General features: G+C 47.8%; 1 protein-coding gene across 1 annotated transcript; it reads right to left on the minus strand.

Annotated features, from left to right (window-relative positions):
* Nucleotides 1-3205: 3205 nt before the first annotated feature.
* UBE2Z (ubiquitin conjugating enzyme E2 Z) lies at nt 3206-15935 on the minus strand (the record flags this gene model as incomplete). The annotated part of the gene is made up of 7 exons (XM_079725207.1): nt 15607-15935; nt 13551-13623; nt 11434-11621; nt 8866-8977; nt 6388-6500; nt 5507-5597; nt 3206-3376 (listed from the first exon to the last, which is right to left on the minus strand). Exons 1-7 carry the CDS (start codon nt 15918-15920, stop codon nt 3206-3208), a joined length of 1062 nt encoding a protein of 353 aa, XP_079581333.1. The 5' UTR covers nt 15921-15935.
* Nucleotides 15936-22509: the final 6574 nt, after the last annotated feature.

Genomic DNA, 22509 nt, shown 5'->3' on the forward strand with positions numbered 1-22509 from the left:
TTTTTAAAAAGTGCCTTCACGTTGCATCTTTATTGGAGAAAACCTTTTTTATCCGCTAAGGATAACCTGAGTTACACAGATAACAGTGAACATGTATAAAATGACTTGCACAGGTCATCTACAAGTTCATGGTAGAGCTGGGCCTAGAATGAAGGCCTTCTGTCTCCTGGCTAGACAGTCTAGTTTCTGTGGCCCTGAGACATAAATTATAGCCTCTGTTAATTCAAACCCCTTTCCTCATAAAATGTTCCTTATCTCAAATGAGCAGAGACCCTGACGGACCAGTAAATAGTCACGCTTTCAGTCTCTTCCAGCTTCCTTTGTAGAGGTTCCAGGTTATGGCAGCAGACTCAGCTATGAGTATGAAGGAAATAGAGGTCAATGTTAAATGGTGGTTACAGAAAAGAAAATTTAATTTGAGGGGAATTAACCAATAGTGGATGCAGTATTTCTCAGATCCCTTACTACCTTTTCCTCCTACAGTGATCACCAGGTCATCCCTCTAACCTTAGGGGTGGGAAAGGGAATCATTTATTGAACACCTACCAGACACCCAGTTTTATATACACCTCGTGTAGTCCTCACAACCTTAAAAGTTAAATAGGTGTCCTTAACTTTGGCAGGTGAGGAATCTATTGACCAGAGGCCACCACGTTAAGCAGAGCCAAAGCTAGAGCCTAGGCCCACTAGCCCCCCCACCCCGGGCCCACGCTTTCCTGTACGCAGCTTTGCGTGGCACAGGTTGGCAGGACATTTTGTGTATAATTTCTTCCGACACATATGGTCAGCCAAGAGGAAAAGCCTCTGTACCAGAAAGCAAGAGCCTTCTAGAGCAAGTAGAGGTGGTGATGAGCTGGGAGGCCAGCATTAAGCCCCGTCTTCACGGTCTGAATTCTGAATTCCTAACAAGGGGTAGTTTGGTATCAGAAAACTGAAAACCCAATGGTTTGGACTATCCATACTAGACACCTTTCCCTTAGCAAGGGGATATATAGCCTGAGCCCATCTCTACCTCTGCCTGTCCTTGAGGACAAGCTCACTTCCTGAACACATATTTCTTTCGAAGCAGCCGAGGCCAAGATGGCATTCCTCTCGTTGACTGCCAAAGCTACAGCCTCAAAAAAAGGACCCTATTTCTTAACGATGGGAACTTTCGCCACCAGTAGTCCTGCTTCCACCCACACCACGGAACCCAAGTTGTTGGCTTCCACTGAGCACTATCTTTATCCCTGACAGTTTCAGGCCTAGGTGAGAGGTGTGACTGTCAAAACAATCCCGTTCTTCCTTTCACACAAACCCTCCCACACCCATAGGCGCTTCCTCCTTCTGCCAAAACAAACTTTATTGCACCAAAAAGAAAAAAAAAAAAAACTTCATTTATGTACAGTCAGATATAAAGACATCTCTTTGACTCCTGTGCATATATTTCCTCAACTCAAGATTAGGACGTAAAAGTCAGGCTAGTACGCCAGACATGCTCTGCCCACGGCAGGACCAAGGAGAGGATTGTCACTTGAAAGTGGGAACACTTAAATGGATGACAGGTAACACTGGACCAACAGACCAAGGGCATTCTTCCAAGCCCTGTACTAGCTCTGGGAGTGGAAGAGGGAAATTGGAAGCAGGGCCCCTTCTTGAGTCTCCTTGTGAAGAGACCCAGCCTTCAGGTATCAAAGCTACACTTCGGTCCCCCGAGCCCACGTCCCGTCCAGTCCCTTTGCTTCCTGCCGTCCCAAGTAGGACACGCTCCTTTGTGCCCCACCCCCTTCCCAACTTCCCCAGGGAGTCTCATGACCCACAAGGCAGGGGCCTCTCTAGCAGCGGGCAGAGCAGGTACAAGTTAGCCTCTCCCTTACATGTGGCTGGATACTGACTGAGGCCCCGTGTCATGTGGATCACCAATACCCCACTGGGAGACCTGTCAGTAAGAATCTGGAAAGCACAGGAGGACACATCAAAAAGGGGAAGGATGGGTTCCCTTGATGCCCCGTGTCACAGGGCACCTAAAGCACATTTTTTTCTGAGCCAACCAGATAAAGGATCACTGCAGCTAAATAGAGAAGCGACACGGCCAGGCAAACACCCATCAGAGTCAGTGACAAGGAGCAGTTGGGGGTGGGAGGGGGAGGAGGAGAGGAGTCGCAGAGTCCCAGCCCCAATCCCCTCTGCCACTGGCCACCCTTGCTGCCCACAACTCCCTGGGCTCTGAAGTGAGGAGGGGGACTACGGGCTGAGGTGAAAACACACAAGGACAGCCAAACAAAATACAACAGGGCTAGCATCAGCCTCCCCCCTGTACCCCAGCCCCAGGAGTAAAACCCTCATTGTGACTAGTATTTATGAAAAAATCTGTAAGAGACTGTTCCATGTAGTGGCTCTAATCCCATACACACAACAGCTGTCTGCACTGGGGAATTTTCAAATAAGTGACTGCGGGAACAAACGGCATTTTCAGCTTCTTACGGTGCCTGTGCGGAGGCTTCACCAAGACCTTGGTTCAGGCCCAGTCACATTCACCTTCTGTCTTAACTCCAGAATGGGTGAGGGAGTGGGGGGCGGAGGACAAAGGTGCTCAGGTGCTATAGGTAAAGCTTACTCAGCAGCAGCCTAGACTCCACCACTGTGCCTTCTCTTTGGTCTGTCTAGAACAGTGACTATAAATTAGGAAAAACAAAATTATGCTGGCCTGTGGGAAATAATGGGGGTAAAGAGGCAGGGAGGAAAAGGGCATTGGGAAGCCCTGCTTCAAAACTGCAGACAGACAGACAACCACCCAGACTGCTTAAGTGTCACGGACAGCCCCCCACCCCAAGCTACCTTCCAGATATCCCCATAAATCATTTGGGCGCCCTCCCTCTAGGAACTGCAATCTCCGTCTCCACCTGTCCCTAAGGAGCTGGCCCTGTGGAGAGGCGTGTTGGTGGTTTTGTTTTTGCCAGAGGCCCTCGCCCTAGGTGCTCCTGCATAGGTACCTTGGCCCCTGATATGGGATGCACACAGCCCCAGATGCTCGAGAGCCAAGGAGGGCAGAGCGGGAACAGCCTCCCCACTTCCACACCCTGGGATCCAAGCTTGCTTGGTTCTTGCCATCTTGCGGGATGATGTCACATTTGGAGGGAGATACACCAGTGCCTCTCCATCCCTGGGGTGGGGGAAGGGACTTGGCTGGGACTCTCGAGTGAGGGGAGGGGACGGGGAGCAGGGTCTAAACCCTCAGGCTCCCATGCAGGTCTGTCTCTGTCCCAGACGAGCTGCTATCAGAGTCCATTTCGGCGTTCTCATTATGGAGCCTCTCCAGCACTTTCTGACGAATCAGTCCCAGGCGCATCAAGAGGGACTGGTAGTCAAAGTGGCCCCGCTTCTCTCCAAAAGGGTCCTGTGGGGGAAAGGAGACAAGCGGGAAGGAAGATTCAAGTCTGGGTGGCTCACCCTAGACAGAGCAGCTTTAGGCCCACGTGAAACACACGCTCAACTTCTGAGCACGGGGACGGAAGGGGGCACAGCACAGAGTTCCCAACAGCAGACGACACCATCTTTGTTTAGGAATACTGTGGCACGTTCACCACCCCAAACAGATCTGGCTTGGGCCAACATTACAATGTGTTTGCGTTCCCCCAAAGCAAGCCACCGTGCAGGAGGGGGACACAGTAATGGCGACATCGACAGGGAAGAGAGGTTCAAGACCAGGACTGGGATCCTTCAGTTTGCTGGTGTTTTCAATAAACCTCATACAAACTATATAAGGGGGAAATTATCCTTCATTCCCTCTACTCAAAAAGGGCAATTTGCTTTTCTGAGATCACAGGCAGGTCTAGAATGAAGGAGTTCTGACTTCCGATAAGTACCTGCCCTCCTCCCCATGGACCAGTCATCACATTCCTGTCCAGGTTTCTGGGCATCACTCCAGTCCTTGTCATTCGAGATCAAAGATAACCAAACATTACATGGAAAGGGGTTAACTGTCCTTAAAGTCTCAAAAATAACTATGGGTGGGGTGGAGGGTATAAAAAAAGAAATTTAAAATGCCAAATAAGGATTATGGCAGCAAAGTGGCTCGCCCAGGGCTCAAACAAGTGGAGACCTCCTTCCTCGGCAGTTACAAGGAAGTCCACGATCTTCCCTCTCACAGAACGTCTGCTCCTCCCACCTAAACTCCTTCCACGCCTCTGCCCACGCATTACCCTCACGATCAAGGGCCAGTGGATGTCAGTCAGTCTCTTGTGACTACAGCCCATACTTCTCACATCTGAGGGTTATGTCCCCCCAAAGCTGAGCTCCACACTTACTCCGGAGCCGCCAATTTCCCAGATCTTCCTCCTGTCCTCACTGGCTCCGTGTCCACCCGTTCTCCGCCTCCCCAGGTGCTGCTCCTCCCTGCCCTTCCCTCGTCACGAGTTGTTTTTCCTTCACAGAGTGAACATCAGAAATGCTGCTAGATACCAGCCATGATCATTCCTGACGGGGAACAAGCTACAGCACGCATCATCCTCGACATAGTCTCAAAAAAGGTTCAGGAAGCAAGTCAGCCTTGAGCTGGTCCTGCCCTTTGAGTTTAAATGCGGCACGTAGGAGGGAAGTCCTTGAAGGGAGGACAGGGAAGCTACCATCTCTGAGCAGCACCTGAGGAAACAGAACAGTTACTCCCACTGCTGGTGGTGCTGGGTGGGTGGGAACATAGACCAAAAAGAACTGGAAAGAACCTGAAGAGGCTTTAGCCACTTATCCAAGTCACCACTTTTCTAAGCAAGTAAATGATCCAAGAGACACAGGACTGGCCCTTCAGGACAGGAAGGTTCTCAACCAGTCACTTATATTTGATCCTATTTACAATTCGGTTTAATAAGAACCTCTTTTATTTTTTTTTAATATTTGTTTATTTCGTTGTGCCGGGTCTTAATTGCGGCATGCATGTGGGATCTAGTCCCGACCAGGGATTGAACCCAGGCCCCCTGCATTGGGGAGCACAGAGTCTTATCCACTGCGCCACCAAGGAAGTCCGAGAACCTCTTCTTTTAAGCAAGCCTAAATTCTGCATTCTTACTGGAAGCAGAAACACATTTCCCCAGTAGAGGCAGAGAATGAACAACTGGTTACCATCCTTGTATGAGGTTCTTTCAATAGTAATTGCACACCCAATGTTCCCCTAAGCATTCCTTCCCTTAGCACCCCCCTGAGCTAGGGATGGAATTCCAACAGATGACTCTCATAATCCCTAAGTTCTGAGAGGGCTGAATGTTCTTGGTTTGAAAAGACTACTGACCAAGAAGGGAAGGAGTTCCAGGCTAGAAAGCAGGATGATTCAGATTCTACTCTTGAGTACCTACTTTATGCCAGGAACCTAGAACCAACTCCATATGACTTCAGTCTCTCTCTGGGCCTCAGCTACTCAGTGCACCAGGTTCCTTGTGGCTCTGAACTCTATGAGAGATGCGGATGTCACCCTTGTGCGGGGGGTTTACATGGTCTGCTGTAAGGCCTCGGGAGTCAGCAGCAGGGGCTCTGTTACCTGCATGGTCTGGCCTTGCAGGTGCAGCCGATCTTTGCAGGCCACCTCGTAGAAGTCGTAATACTCCAGGAAGGACTTCTCCATCACCCCCCTGGAAGACAAGCAGAGGAGCTTCACTCAGGAACAGGAGGGGAAGGCACCACCCCTTCACCGTGTAACCTTAATGCCAAATTCAGCAGCTAGAGTTCCCAAGACCAGATCTGGTTTCCTACAAAGATGTTTCAATGGTAAATGGAAAAAGAAACAGCTGACTGCCCATGGTTGATTTCCCTTATACCCTAAGGATTATCAAATGAGAGTGACTGTTAATACGGACCATTTGAACTCCAACTTCAACTCATGACTTGCTCATTCTCATTCATTTTCCACAGGCCATCCCTAATCCCAAACCTTACTCAAAATTCTCCTAGATACACCTGAAACACTGTAATCAACTATATGTCAATAAAAAAAAAAGAAAGAAAAAACCGTCGCCCCACCCATTCCCTAGAAAAGTTTGTTTCATTACCTCTTTGCTCATCTAGCTTTTTCACACCTAGAATAAACCTGAACCCTAAGAAATGGGTTTATTATGAAGTACCCTACACCTCACTTGGCTGTACAACAGTTAAGTGTCTCTAGTCAAACAGGGGCTCCCTGAAGGCATGGACTTGTGTCTTTCCCATCAGGCTCGGCATCTCCAAGGACCAAAAAGCTCTCTGAACTTCCTTCTGGGAAACCCCTCGGTCACTTGCTCTTTAAAAGCATGAACCACATCTCGCCTTTTTCTGTCTTTCTCTTGTGTCCAACACTGGACTTTGCCCCAAAGGTTCTCAAATGTACGAACAAGCTAAATATCCAAAAGGAATACCAAGTACCAAGTGGGCTCTCTTTACACATACCGTAGGGGTTCAGGGCAGGGACACTTTCCTTCCATCATGTCACAGACCGCCACCCTGATGGTCTCATGCCGAATACATTCATTGTAATTTTTGCTGTCTCCTGGATGTCTCTCCTATAATGTGACAGACACCACAGTATCCAAGTACAAAATTTAGGTAAAAAGAAAAGCCAATGGGAAGAGATTTTAGGATTAGTATGTACGTGACCCAAGCAAATGAACTAAGAGGATACCTTTCCCACTATACGGCAGATCCATGAAGAGCAACTAAGTCCCTGAAACCACTCACCCCGCCCACCCCCGCCACACATACCAGTACCCATCCTCTGTTATGGGTCATTTGACCTATAAGCAGCAAACCACATGCATCAAATTTCCCTAAGCCTGAAATGAAGGGCCTCGCAGGAAGGATTAAGTGGGAAATAACCATGTATAAGAATAATGGTGGGACAAAAAGGTATAAATGATGCTAGGAGTCTTAGCCTGAAAAACCTATCGATATCGGGATGCTTCCTGATTAACTCCTTTACACATCTGTGGATTCCACCATCATTGAATTCAACTATTGTCTATCAGAAGTAGAACCTGAAGTTTTCAAAAGAAAAATCTCCGAAACTGGTCTGGAGAGCTGGCAGGAACATGTGGGCGTGAACAGACGGGAGCACGGCGTTCCACCCTGTGACTCCTCCCTTGTTCCCCCTCCCACCACCAACTCTAGTCAGTCAGAGCCTTGGCTGATCAAAACATGTAATGAACAGGAAATACACACATGCCTTCAGCCTACCACCACGGTTCCCAATGTGCACCACAGCGAAATCACAAGGGCACTGTGGGATACTGTAAACTTTTTGAGGGAAACCACAGCATTCAACACCTGTGAGACTCCATGCAAACTACTACCTTGAGACAGGTAGTTCAGTTTTAATGTTGAACTGTATTACATTCCTTTTTTTTTTTTTGCGGCACGCCGGCCTCTCACTGCCGTGGCCTCCCCCGTTGCGGAGCACACGCTCTGGACGCGCAGGCTCAGCGGCCATGGCTCACGGGCCCAGCCGCTCCGCGGCACGTGGGATCTTCCCGGACCGGGGCACGAACCCGCGTCCCCTGAATCGGCAGGCGGACTCTCAACCACTGCACCACCAGGGAAGCCCTACATTCCTTTTGATGACATATTGTTTTCACGAAGCTGGATTTTCAGTCACTACTTGGATAAATAGCAAGTAGCATATGAAAACAGGAGGAAACAGAAATGAGGGTGGTGGCTCTGATCTGATTCCAAGATTTTAAAAGTTGTGGGGCACTGAACAGGTGTACACATCCTATTATTAAGTCAGTGTAGTCATCTGAGAAGGAAGTAACTTGTTTGGACCTAACTACTTAACAAATGGAACAGTGTGGCATTTCTTTCTGCCTGGGGAACTGTGAAAAAAACTACCAAGACAAGGGGGTTCTGTGAGCCAAGAATGTTTGGTAGTTTTAAGAATAAAAGTCCCATCTCTTGAATTTCCAAACAAGACGTAAAAATCAGCTCCTTGGTTAGCCAATGAGGTCCGTTTCCATTTCCACCTACTCCTGAAATCACATTCACTATTTGTTTGAAAGGATGGCTTAGGGAATAATTTTTGTTCATTCTTAAAAGGTATTTCCATTTGTTTAGGACTACAGAAGAATCACCAATGTTAGTGTTATCTCAAATAGTTTCAAAATGAATTAAGCCGTTTTAATCATTTACACTGAATGATTATATCTTTTGATAATATCACTGGAACTCTTTTCCTGTGCTCATGACTAATCTGGAAGGGGCTTTGAAACAACGGAAGACTTTGGGCTCCTGGGACTACATCCTGATCTGTGTGTCCTTGTGAAAGTTAACTAACCTCTCCAGGTCACCATTACCTCAGCTGAAAATGGGGATAACATTTATCTTGCAGAGTCAGTATGAGGATTAAGTGAGAAGTTACATATAAGAGTCTGGAAGTGGCCGGCGTACAGTGCACCCTTGGAAATGATGAGTTTTCTCCACCTTCTACTTGGCAGCACTGACGAAAATATTCTTGCCCTAGCCAGTGACTGTTCCTGCGGCTCTGCAGGTAACAGGACTTCGTAACTCCAAAAGGAAGTCTGGCTCAGCAGTAGTCACTAGGGAGCACCTTAAGGGGATACTGGGGAATGGAGGCATACAGAAGAACACACTGGCTCCAAGAGCCCCCAAAACAGACGCAGAATCAATTTCCAAATGACTCCACTGACATTAATCCAAATCAAATGCAAATAATTTGACAGTGTTATTGTAATTTAATAGGGAAAAAAATTCATTATTAAGGCACACACATGCCAGCTCCTTTTTTCTCCCACAGTGACGAGTTTAATACATGGGGCTGAGCCAGGTCAAAAACAAAACAAAACCCCCCAAGTAGATCTTTCAGATCCCTTAAAACCCAATATTCTACACCCCAAAGCTGGGCCCACCTGGCCTTACCTGCTCAAAGCCAGGTTCATTGTGATAGGGGTTCTCAGTCATCAGGGACTGGATGGAGATGAGCACGGAAGAGATGCTCTGGGCTGGGCTCCAGGCAGGGCCAGTCCACGTACTGCAAAACACATCAGAGGGAAGGGAAGAGGGTGAGGCAGAGAGAGACGGGAGAGGCCATACAGAAAGACCAGTGTACTGAGTACCCCGGGGCCTGGCAGCACCATCACAAGTGACTCACTTTCTCTTTCACTATTAACACTCTGGAATTTCCCAGCCTCCATCTCACCCTCATTCACCAGAAATCACTCAACTGCCTAATCCTCTTATCAAGTGTCACAAAAGAGGGCAAAGCAAGCAAAGTAACTTTGAAGGGATTTTCTTTGGGCTAGGAGAGAAACAGTAGCCAGGGAAGGTTCCCTTCATCAAAATGAAAGAAATAAGGTAAGAAAACAGCTCCAAAGGCAATCTAAATGTTAACCTCTATGGATCTTAAAGAGCTTATTTATTTATGGGTGGTGATGGAGTCACAGAGAGGAGAGAGAAGTTGAGCAGAGGCAGAGAAGGGGCTGAAGCTGCCTGGTTAGAGGCCGTGTGGTGGGGTTGGTGATCGGGGATCCAGCTCTCTATCAAACCCCAAAGAGTGTCAAATCCTCTGAAAACTACAGAACTCTGCCAAAGGACAGAATGGGAATAAGGGGCACTTCTAGAGTGTGGAGGGCTTGAAAGTAACACATGAAAAACATCTTCAACAACAGAGACACCAAAATTGCTCCTCTCTTTCATATGCCTGATGGAATGTTGGGAGAAGGAGGGAAGCTTGGACATTAAGGACATTTATTTTTAACTCAATTAATTGAAGAGATGGCACCTGAGCTGGAAGCTGAACACAACCTGAACCAGGACTGGCTTGTTCAAGTTAACTCGCCACTTCCCTTTCCCTGCTGGCCTTAAGGGAAGGCCACTAAGTAATGGGGAAGAGTAACTTCCTCAGGGCTCGCTCTTCAGTGCCTCTCAACCTCTCTTCTCAGCTTCGGTCCCCCAGGAACCCTAGACCTTGTGCTCTCCGACGCGTCTAGTATTTGGGGATTGAAGTCGACAGGGTAAACTCATTCAATTTCTTTTGTAAGTCAGCCCAATATTTTTTTCTAGGTAGGGAGGAAAGGAATGCAGCTGTTAAGGTGAATAGTCAACTAAGTACACATGGGAATTTTCTACTCTGACTCTTTTTTTTTTTTTTTGCGGGGGGGGGTCTTCCCGGACCGGGGCACGAACCCGCGTCCCCTGCATCGGCAGGCGGACTCTCAACCACTGCGCCACCAGGGAAGCCCTCTACTCTGATTCTTGACGGCAAATTTTCAAATTCAGAGTAGCTTCTCCTTTTCCACCCAATACTTCTGCCACTTTTACCCCACCATCTTACTTCCCCTGTTTCTACCGTGAACTGATGTTTGCTCGAAATCGTTTTATATTGGCCTAATGAAGGAAAACCTAATACAAAAACACTTTCAAGAACAACTTTCATACAGAAACAACAACTAAGTTTCCTTACCACTGTGGTTTACATATACCACTCACTGTCCTTCCGGCACCGACAATCCTACACCCTAACGAGATAAAGGACTTCTTTAAGGACAACCTCCTTCAAAGGACTGTCTCACTGCCACGATCACAGAACATATTCTTCGATCTGAGAGAATTGGGCAGAGGGAGAAGTTTGTTTAAGCTGCCTTTTCCCTACACAAACCTAAAAATATATTGGATTGGACAGGAAGAAAGAAAACAGTATTACCAGTCTGGGCAACTTTCTTAACTTCAACTTTTACTTGTTCTATGCCCCAGGGAAATTCAGACCACACTAAAAAGACCAATCCAGAATATGCTAGAAGATATTTCTATTCTGAATTTTTAACCCCCAAAGGAGATTAAAAGGGAATGGATGAGAACTACATGAAGCAAAATCTTGGTAGCACCCAGAAACAAAAATGTACTTGAAACATCTGTTTCATATCTGATGTGACTTCCAACCTCAGACATTTTTCATTCAGTTGCTAAAATATAATCATCATCATCACCACCACTGCCTCCAAAGCCACTCACGAGAGACTCAGAAATAAGACATTCACAGCCTTGAATGGCACAGGATCTGCAGCCTTTCTCAACCTGCTCAGGAGAGAATTAAGCCCTGATGCCCTAAGGGAGTGGTTCTCCAACAGTTTGCGCCAGAATCACCTGGAGAGCCTGTAAGACACAGACTGCTGGCCCTACCCCCAGAGTTCTTGGTATAACAAGTCTGGGGGCAGGGGCCCAGACTCTACATGGCTATGAATTTCCAGATGCTACTGCTGCTCGGGGTGAACCACTTCACTAAGGCATCCATTGTACGTCATGAATTAACTTCTTTTTCTGCATCTAGAATGACAGTAATCAAGTACCATCCGGGGGAGAAGTGAGGAAACAGTCACTCCAATCATTTTCTGTGTCCTGTGATTCAGATGAGAAACCCTGGTTGATGAAGGCTGGCCTAGAGTAATATTTGCTAACAACCAACTTGGCCACTTAGAAGTCTCCTCTTACCCTAGAATACTCAAGCAGACTTTCCCATTGCGGTAGAAGTTGGGGTTAAACCTCACTGTGTTATTGCCCGTTGTCATCAGTTTGACCCGAGGTGGGTGGATGGGATAGTCGGGCGGACACCGAAACACGAACAGGAAGAAACCCCCTTCATAAGGAGTGTCAAATGGGCCTGTGATCAATGCATGAATCTGCAAAATAAAACCCCATCTCAAAATTGTGAGGTGATGTCCCATCCCAAACCCTCCTGACTTCCACTTGCTACCCACGCCAGAAGCAGGACCTTCATCTGAATCCATATTCCATATCCTCACCATGAAAAATGAATAGCCTGTGCTCACTCACACTAATAAATATTTTTGGAATTTTAAGAAACCCCATTACAGTGTAGTGGCATCTTTCTCAGGGGTTACATTCTAAAGTTAGAGCCCAAGGTGAAAATTGAATCTAGCCAAAATCACCCTTGAGTGTCCCTTAAAACTCCCTTAAAGCATGTTTTTTGTTCGGACTTCCCTGATCAGTATTTTATATAACAAATGGATAGAACACCAACGTGCAAAACATAATAAACATCTGTAAAATACTGTCCTAGCATGTTCAATTTTAAGAAGTCAATACCTATTTTTACTGAGTACGTATGTTTGGATTTGCCTAGGTTAAACATGCGTACGATGCAACTCCACCCTCCATTTATGTGGCACCAAGGGGAGGGGATGAATGGAAAAGAAGAAAGGGATTGGAGGCCACAGCACCAGTGCCAATCACAGGGCAGAGCTGAGGGTTGTGATGGAGGCCTACGGTATCTGTCTCCTCCGCAGAGGATCAAACCTACTGTGGAGGATGTGGCTCAGGCAGCATCCAGCTGTGTGAAAGATACAAAGAAAAATGGGGAAACTCAGGGTCCACTCGGAGCCATAGACTATCCCCAGAACTTTCCCCAACACTGTAGGTTAATAACCATATAAAAAAATCAGCAGCACTTGAAACAAAATGCTAAATTCTCTTCCTCCAGCTGTGATTTATTGAACAAGACTTCCCTTCTTGAAGGGAAGAAAACCTAACTGACTCAGTTATATTTCTTCATCTACAAAGGCTCCTAGGCACTTAAGTCTGCTCAGAATTTAAACAGCAAGAGGAAAAAGGACCTGCAATCCAGTGCCTCTGGCTACAGTCCCCGCCTCGCCCTGGTGGCTCCTATGTTATCTTTTAGCCTTCCGTCAACTGGGATAGCAAGCTCAAATGGTATCAACATGACATCAATTCTGGGACCCCAGGGACTAGCATATTAACACTAATACTTGACTAAGAACAAGATGTCCCAGGGAAAACATTTCCAACCACAGAAAAAGAAAAAAATCAATTTAAAGGGAAACCTATTCAAAACAAAACAGACACACAAATAATACCAAATCTGAATTTTTACTATAAGAAATTTGACCCTACAAGGAGTTTTCATTTAAACAACACTAGACTTAGGTAATCTCATTTCTTCCCGATTTCAGTTTAAGTAAAAGTTCACTTCTCAGGGTAGAGCAGTCAGTGACAGAGAAGTCGAGGTATCTATGCCAGAGGAATTTAAGCTTTCTCTGTGTCTGTGTGTGGACAAGACAGGAACGGTCTTTGGGGTGGAAAGGATATTCAAAAGCAATCAGTAAGGACAGGAGCCTAAACAAGGCCCTGTAACTACAAACACGGTTCACTCAAGCTTGTCCCATCCCCAACCTTCTTGGCATCTGACTTACAGCACCACACTTAAAGGTCAAGAGAGGCAGGATGGGGGAAGAGTTGGCTAGTACAATAGGGTGACCATATAATTTATCATCCAAACCGGAGCATTTCTGAGAGGTAAAGAGTGTGCTCTATTAATAACTAAGCTTGGACAACAGGCATGAACTGGGCTTTTCCAAGCCAACCAGGACCTTTTGGCACCCCAAAACAGATACCTGTTCAAGGCTCCGCTCCACCTCACTGTGTGACCTTGGGCAAGCCACTTACTCTCTTGGGGTTTTGATTTATTCATCTATGTAATCAGAGATGTGAGCTGGATAATCTCTTTTAGGCTCTTTCAACTTCATGGGCCCAATTTCCCAATAACCCCCAAACCCCACCAAGGTACATACCTTAGTCATGTCAACAGTATCAGGTACAACGAACATTCCTGGAGGAGGCTCCTTATAAATGGACATGATATCCCTGTATAACACCAAGAGGAAGTGGGGGAGGGAGTGAGGGAGAGGAGAAAAAAGGGGAATCCCTTGAGCAGGACAGTTGTTATCACCTCAGTGAGGCCAGGGTTCGAGAAAGTGGTGCTTGGTACCACAAATGTTTGCACCGTCTTGTTGGCTGAGAAATCTCAGCTGCGTATTTGTCAGGCAAGCAGAGAGCAAATTATCATCAAAGGGGCATTGTTTCCTCAGGGGGAGGGAAGGGAGGGGGGGAAAAAAAATCAGAGATCCCAATGGTGTCCGATGTCACCCTGGAAAAGCCACATCCCATTTACTCTCACTTCCTCCCACATGGCACTTCATTCACTCCCCACCTCCGAGATTCCCAGGTACTACGGCTGAATGCTAAATGAAGATTTCTCCGTAACTGGGAAGGCATAATCAACTCCACTAAAAAACTAATTCCATAAACCACACAGTGGACCGTTGTCAGCACAGGGATTATATGAAGCAAGTGAGCTAGCAGGGAGCAATAATGGCCTTCTTGCCCAGGAGACTAATAGTGTACAGACCTCTTCAGGTTGGGATGGGGACCCTCTGAAATTGCTGAGAATCTCACAGGTGGAGGATGACATGAAGTCATTACTATAGAAGATGAGAGGACTTCTAGGTCATAGCTCATAAACTAGAATGGATCAGTTGTGCGCAAGGGCCTATAGGTGGGAAATCTAGGGACTTGCTACGGTACAGAGGGACATAAAAAAGTGCAAACAAGCGACAGAGTGGAGGAAAAGTATTGGCAGAACTCAGAGATATGTTAGGACTGGAAGACTGAAATGGCTGAAGGAGTACAAGAGTTGAGGAGTGCTGAGTTTCTTAAGTTAGAGGTGGCAACCTTGATGGAGTTGGCAAACTGTGTCAGGCACTGGGCAGGTACTTTACACACAGTATGCTGTTTAATTTTTAGTACAACCTTGAAAGTAGGCAGAAACATCTGAAAGAACTTGGAATGTGGGGAATGTGATTACCTAGATGAGGATGACTGTGATGGTGGCATAGGGAGAGAGAGTCTGGCTATCAGCAAACAGGTTTCAGGATTAACAGCAGCTAAAAAGCATTCCCTTTTCCTATGTAGGTACTATGCTAAGCAATTTCACAAAAACATTATCTGTTAAATGATATGATCTGAGATCAGTCACCCAAGAAATAAGCACAGAAGGGACTTGGGCCTTTGTTCCTATATTTCAATTGGGTACATTTGCTTCAGAAAGTAAATCACATGACTCAGAGGAAAGAATACAGAAAAGAAAGTCTTGAGTGGGATATTACAAGCCAATGTGAGACTGGGGGGCGGGGGCGGCGGGGGGATGGAAGCTTGAGTTCCTGGAACAGGTGTGAGAGTAGAGAGCTTTGGGGTTCTGGAAAAGTGGTTCAAGAGAAGGCTGCGGGCATGCGTGGGAAGCGACCTAGACTTGGGGAGGGGACTCTGTGGAGGGGGTTGAGGAGGCCGAGAATAAAGCCAGGATGGCCTGACGTCTCAGGCCGGGCAAAGCAAGCTGTGTGTGTGTCTTACAAATGGGGCTCGGGAGGAGACGACGCAGGGGACCGCTGGGTGGGGCCTCCGGGCTGCATCTAACAAGGCTGGGGTGGAGAAGGGGGGAGAGGGGCGGTGCGGAGGGCGGGAGGGGGTGTTACTGAAGCGCCGAAGGGTCGGGTTTCGGGCGGGAGGTCGGGAGGTGTGGGGGAGGGTGTCCGGACTGGAGACCGAGGGCTCAAGGGAGGTTACCGAGGGGCGGGGTCGGACCTGGATACGCGAGGAGGGGCTTGGTGCGTGTGGGGCTGGGGGCGGGGGGAAAGGGGACTTGGATCCCGACGCTCCGGGCTGGCAAGACGTGGGCTTGGGAGCTGGGCCGCCGCGAGGGCAGCGGGGGTGGTAGTGGGACAGGGTGGGGGCGGCGGGGAAGGTCGAGCCCCGGAGCTCGGGGCTGGGGGAGGAAAAACCCCGGCTCACCGCTTGATCCGGAGTAGACACTGCGGCGCGGTTCGCTCGCCGTCCCAGTCGGAGCTGAGTGTGGGGTCCCAGTGGCTAAGCAGAGCGGCCCCGTGGGCAGCGGCCGAGGGCGGGAGCCCGGGCAGCGGAGCCAGGCCGCTCCCTGGCCCCCCGGCCCCGCCCGCTGCCGCCGCCGCCGCCCACACATCCGGCAGGAAAGGCGGCCCGAACCCGCCGCCGCCGCTAACGCCAACAACACCGGCGACGCCGCTCGCCCCGGGGCCCGCCGCCCCGGCGCCTGCCGTCGCCGCCTCTTCAGTCGGACTCTCCGCCATCGTTCCTTCGCTTCCGGGACTGATCGGCAGCACGTCCGCCGACCAGAGCGGCCGCTGCTCCCTCCCGTTCCCCGCACCACCGAGAGCCGGGCCAGAGTGTCCCCACCCTCCGCTTCCCCGGCCTGGGCGGCGTTGGCTCCGCCCACCCCCGCCCCGACCAGCGAGAGGCGCTCTGCAAGAGCGTCCACCCACAGTCCTCCAGGGCGGGCGGGGGTCGGAGCTCGCCGGCCAAGCGAGGGTACTGGGCCTGCGCGGGCCCCGCGCTTTGCGGGAGGAAGTTCTGAGGCGGATCCGGACTCCTAGGTGCAATTGAGGACCCAATTCCAAGGAATATTTTAGTTTCAAGCGTTGAAAGGGGAGGAGAGGAGGACCATTTACCACATCTAGGAAAGCGACCCTCAGACGTGCCCAAGGGGTAGGATTGGGGATCCAGCTTCCTTGTGCGGAGGTGCTGAGTAGAGGAGTTGACTCGCTTAGGGCTCTTCCTGTCCGAAAGTCTCTGTGATTTATCCTTCCTGCACCCTCACCCACGGAGGGCAGGCTGCCATTGCCCCCTGCCTGCAACAGGACCAAGAGGAAGGAAGGAAGGAATCAGGAACTACGAGTGAAAAACTACCTCGTTTTAGAGTGTATTCGATATATATTTATGAAGGGCTTGCTAAATGCCAGGCACTTTTGCTAGGCGTTGCCATAGGGATAATAAAACAAACCTAGAGAAGCTTGGTAAAAAGAAGAAAATCAGGCCTCCTGACTCCAAGCTCAACATTTCTTTCCACAAGGCCTTGAATATGCAGGAATCAAGGGGCTGTGAGTTTAAATCCTGGGAGGATTCCTCAGGACTTTACTGAGATTAAGCTGAAAAAATACAAGCCATCAAGAAACAAAAACAAGCCATCAAAAAAAAAAAAGCTTTCCCTTTTCTCCCTATCAAGAGTACAGGAGTACAGGAGTACATAATCTAACACTCCCAGCAAGACCTCGGGCAGCACTCAGTAACCAAACATACGGATACTTCTGTAGCAAAGCATATGAATATTCATATTAATTTGGGTACACTTATGAATATTCATATTAAATCAGAAGAATAGCCTCACTTTGTTTTTTATTTTTAAACTTTTAATTTCTTTAATGTATCTATATTTATTTTTATTTTTGGCTGCATTGGGTCTTCGCTGCTGCTCGCGGGCTTTGTCTAGTCGCAGCGAGCGGGGGCCACTCTTCATTGCGGTGCGCGGGCTTCTCATTGCGATGGCTTCTCTTGTTGCCGAGTGCAGGCTCTAGGCGCACGGGCTTCAGTAGTGGTGGCACAAGGGCTCAGTAGTTGTGGCACGTGGGCTCTAGAGCGCAGGCTCAGTAGTTGTGGCTCACGGGCTTAGTTGCTCCGCAGCATGTGGGATCTTCCTGGAACAGGGCTCGAACCCGTGTCCCCTGAATTGGCAGGCGGATTCCCAACCACTGCGCCACCCGGGAAGCCCCTAGCCTCACGTTAGATTACGTTTTGCCGCCAAATTTGTTTTTTAAAAGAGAAGTCCTGTTTTCACAGCTTTGTGAGTTTTCCAACCAGGGACTGTGGAGTTGAGTGATAATAGCCAGCATTTATTGAGAGCTAAAATACTGTTTTTTTAGTTAACATTTATTGAGTGCCTAATAGGTGCCAAACGCTTTTTTTTTTTAACACAAATGGGTTTTTTGTTTTTTTTTTTTAATTTTTGGCTACGTTGGGTCTTCGTTGCTGCGCGCGGGCTTTCTCCAGTTGCGGCGGGCGGGGGCTACTCTTCGTTATGGTGCGCGGGCTTCTCTTTGTGGTGGCTTTTCTTGTTGCGGAGTACGGGCTCTAGGCGCGCGGCCTTCAGTAGTTGTGGCACACAGGCTCGGTAGTTGTGGGTCGCAGGCTCTACAGCGCAGGCTCAGTAGTTGTGGCGCATGGGCTTAGTTGCTCCGCGGCATGTGGATCTTCCCGGACCAGGGCTTGAACCCGTGTCCCCTGCATTGGCAGGCGGATTCTTTTTTTATTATTATTTTTAAAATTTTATCTTATTTTTAAAATTATTTTTGGCTGTGCTGGGTCTTCGTTGCTGTGCACAGGCTTTCTCTAGTTGCGGCCAGCAGGGGCCACTCTTTATTGCGGTGCGCGGGCTTCTCATTACGGTGACTTCTCTTGTTGCGGAGCATGGGCTCTAGACGTGAGGGCTTCAGCAGTTGCAGCACACAGGCTCAGTAGTTGCAGCACGCGGGCCCTAGAGCACGTGGGCTTCAGTAGTTGTGGTGCAAGGGCCTAGCTGGTCCGCGGCATGTGGAATCCTCCCGGACCAGGGCTTGAACCCGTGTCCCCTGCACTGGCAGGCAGATTTCCAACCACTGTGCCACCAGGGAAGTCCCTGGCAGGTGGATTCTTAACCACTTAACCACTACACCACCAGGCAAGTCCCGTGCCAAGTGCTTTGTATGTCTTATTTATTCCTTTCAACAAACCTATGAAGTAAGTACTATTATTAGTCCATTCTGATAGATGGAAAAAGAGAGGCTCACAGAGGTTCAGTCATTTACATGGGTCACAGTGAGAGCAAGCCAAATCTGTCTCCAGAAAAAACGTTCTGACCACTATGTGATACTGTCACAGCTTGGAACTCTCTCCCACACTTATCACGTTGTACCTTGTACTAATTAGGGTCCTTTGGTACCTGTTGCTTCCACCCCCTACTACCCCCTGCTCCCCGTTCTTCGGACTCTAGATCGTGTATTATCTATGAATCCAGCATGGGGCCTGTCACAGCTTAGGTACTTAACATGAAGCAAAATGAATTGATACAATATTTTATACAGATTTCATGTTTTATTGGTATAGCGTTTTACCACTCTATTATAAAGATGCCTAAATATCTCTGAAAGGATATGCAAGAAACTGGTAACAGCGGTTGCCTCTTGATTGCAGACAAGATGGGGCAAAGGGCATATATATACACATACATACACACACACAAACACACTTGTACTTTTTAAATGTGGTGCTGTACATCTATTGCCTATTCAAACTATATATTTCATTCATTTTTTAAGGATTCTGGAATTTTTATTGGGTACTATTTACTTAGTAAGATGGTCAAAAGTCAACCCGTTGGGTAACCTCACACAAAGAAAAACACTACTCCATAGCTTCTCCATGGCTACAGACTGCAGAGGCCCATAGGGGGCCCATGGGGTGAGAGAACTCCTCAGTCGGTCCCTTACTTATTATTGGACCATTGTTTTCAGGTACAAGGTCCATTAGAGATGGGACAATGAACAGAAAAACACTTACCTCAGATCCAGAAAAAAGAGGTTCAACCTTTGATATGTACCACTCTGCAAATATCCTCTTTGAGCCTATTTCTGCATCCATAGAATGGTGATAATTACTACCTCTCAGGGTTTTTCTGAGGATTAAGTGTGGCATTTTTAGAAGTGTTTTGCAAAGTGGTAAGCACTGTCCAAATAATTGACACCTCACTTGCCCATGTGCCTTCTCTCCTCTGGGCCTGTGCTCATATTTTCTCTACCTGGAATGCGCTTTCCCTTTATTAGGGAAAATCCTAGTTATTTAAACTCTCTAAGCTTCTATTCTTCATCAGTAATACTGATAAAATAATAGTAGCTATAAAGAAGAGATGATGTGACGATGAATGTGCACAATACCTGGCCAAAGTAAGTGTTTGATAATAATAATTATTATTATTATCTTACATTTTATTTATTTATTTTTGGCTGCATTGGGTGGCTTCTCTTATTGTGGAGCATGGGCTCTGGCTGTGTGGGCTCAGTAGTTGTGGCACATGGGCTTAGTTGCTCCGTGGCATGTGGAATCTTCCCGGACCAGGGCTCAAACCCATGTCCTCTGCCTTGGCAGGCGGATTCTTAACCACTGTGCCACCGGGGAAGCCCTGCTTTTTATTTTAGTGGTTTGGTTACTCATCTGTCTAGCTACTACATATGACGTCCTCTAGGGCAGTAAGCATGGAGCACCTATCTTGTATCTCCAGGACCTGACATTCAGTGAGTATTGCAGAAATGGTAAACACAATGGAAGTGAAGACATTGTAGCCAGTTGCCCTTCCCCTGGCCACGGATCTTTAAGATTTCACCTCCTCTTCCTCAGAAATGCCTGTTTTCTTTCCACAAGGGCTGGCCAAGCTTGTACAAAGAATCTTCAACTCAAGGTCTAAAGGGCTGCAGCTGCTTGAAGGACCAGCTCACCAACCCCCAAGGGAACTCCAGAAGGCCTCTAAACTGGGAAGAGGAAGGACGAGGGAGAGGCTGGCAGAACTTTGTGAACTGGCATTGCTTAGTCCAGTGCTCACTGACTTTTTCAAGGCAACACCTGGCTGCTTTTTCCTGGCAGCTTGGCCAGAGGGCAAGAGTGTGCCTTCTGGAGCCACTCCCATGGCCTCTGGGGATGGATGATACAACCAAGCTGTCTTCCGACAGGAAACTGGATCCAACCCTCTCTCTCCTCCCCAGCACACTGGACTGCATTGAGCCATCTCTTAGTGCAGCAAAGTTTGGTAGCACCTTGCTCATGGCAACCTGGAAAGCACTCTCCCCCAGGACAGAGACCAGCAAGTATCCTGGAGTTCAGGTCACTGCTGTGCTTCAACCCTCTAAACAGATACATCGTGAAGATCCTTCTCCCCTTCCCCAAGGTCCTGTGTCCCCCTGCTCTCTGGAGCAGTCCTTCCCCTCCAGGGCCTAGCCTTTTGTCTTGGGCTCAGTGCCAGGAACAGATGAAGAGTTCCCACCCAGGTCACAAATTGGGGGCTAAAAGGAAAAATCAGAACTTGGACTGGGTGTTGGAGGCTTCTGATTATAAGTAATAATAGCTATATTAAAAATTTTAATAATACATGTATTATGTGTTATCTCATTACATATCTCAATACATCTTTATGTTACATATATCATTAACACTGTACATGTATATTAAAAATGCTGTACATATATACATTACATATATTATCATTATTTGCATACATTTACCTGTATTATCTTACTTTGTTGTCACAATCACTATGAATTGTTCTCATCCCCATTTTAGAGATGGGGGAATCAAGGCTCAAGGGAGATAATTAACTTCGTAGTTAGGAAATGGCAGGGCTGAGATTTGCTCTCCCCTCTAACTCCCAAGTTCATGGTCTTTGCCACCTTGCTGAACCCTTAAGGCAGTGGTTACTCAGTGTTTTCTTGGTCATTACCCCTCTCCCGAGAACAGTGCACCTCTGTATGCACTCACAAATAGTTTGCAGTAAGCAAAATGGTCCCATCCATGGGCCGTAGAGCTTAGATAAAGAATCTCAATGGTAATGGACTAATTGCCTGCTTGGGGGTGGGAGCACATTCTCTCTCTCTTTTTTTATTTTTCTGATATTTATTTATTTATTTGGCTGCTCCTAGTTGTGGCACTTGGGATCTTTTAGTTGCAGCATGCGGGACCTAGTCCCCTGACCAGGGATCGAACCTGGGCCCCCTGCATTGGGAGTGCGGAGTCTTAGCCACTGGACCACCAGGGAAGTCCCGCACATTCTCTCTTGACTCTAGAGTTCCATGGGCCCACCAACCACATTCCCAACCCCGCTGATTTGGATTTGAAAGCCCAGCAATTCCAAAGCTGTTTGGAACCCATGATGAAGGGAAATTCTTACCAGCCCCTTGAGAAAAAAATAGGTTCCTGGAGCTTCACAGGAAGGAAAAGGTAACCATCTTCCCTGGGGGCTGCTCCTTGATTACCACCAAAGGGTAGTGACCTGGCAAGGATGCCAGCCTGACATCCCAAAAGGTTACTGCATCCCATTTGCATAACAGCATCACCAGTTAATCCGTTGCTCCCTTGGTGATACCTCAGCTGCCACTTCAACCTCAGTCTGATTCCTTCTCTTTGGCCCCAAGATTCCTGGGCTCTGCTTCAGGTTCTATCACTGGGTTGCTGTGGACAATCTTGAGAGTTACTTAAGGTGAACAGACTAAGAGGACAAGTAGCAGGTTACAGTAGACCAACAGTCCTCAACTGGGAGTGATTTTGCTCCAGAACTAGGAGACATTTGTCAATATCTTACATTTGGCAATTGGTTGTCACAACTGGGGGAGGGGAGGTTGCCACTGGCATCTAGTGGGTAGAGACTAGGAAGTTGCTAAACATTATCGGACAATGATTTATCTGGCCGGGAATGTGCCAAGGGTGAGCGATCCTGTGGAAGAAGACCATGATTGTTGAATGTTAGGTGGTCTCGGATTGAAATCGTTGGCCTGCTGTATGACCTTGAGCATGTCACTGAATCTTGGATGAGTCAGCACAGTGATTAGAACACAGGTTCTGGAGTTTGAATCCCAGCTTTACTAACCAGCCGTATGACCTTCACAGGATTCCTCACCTCTCTGAATCTCCCTCATTTTCCTTACCTATAGAATGACTTATTTCATAGGGAGGTTGAAGTTATTCATTGAAAATGCTTACCACCATGCCTGACATACAAGTGCTCAAATGTTAGCTCATGTTATTACAACCAACACTAGCCTCCTTGCTTTTCCTCTTCTATAGCACATAGCTTCTCTACCCACGTAT

The sequence above is a fragment of the Hyperoodon ampullatus genome, assembly GCF_949752795.1.
Source record: "Hyperoodon ampullatus genome assembly, chromosome: 19".
NCBI lineage: Eukaryota > Metazoa > Chordata > Mammalia > Artiodactyla > Ziphiidae > Hyperoodon > Hyperoodon ampullatus.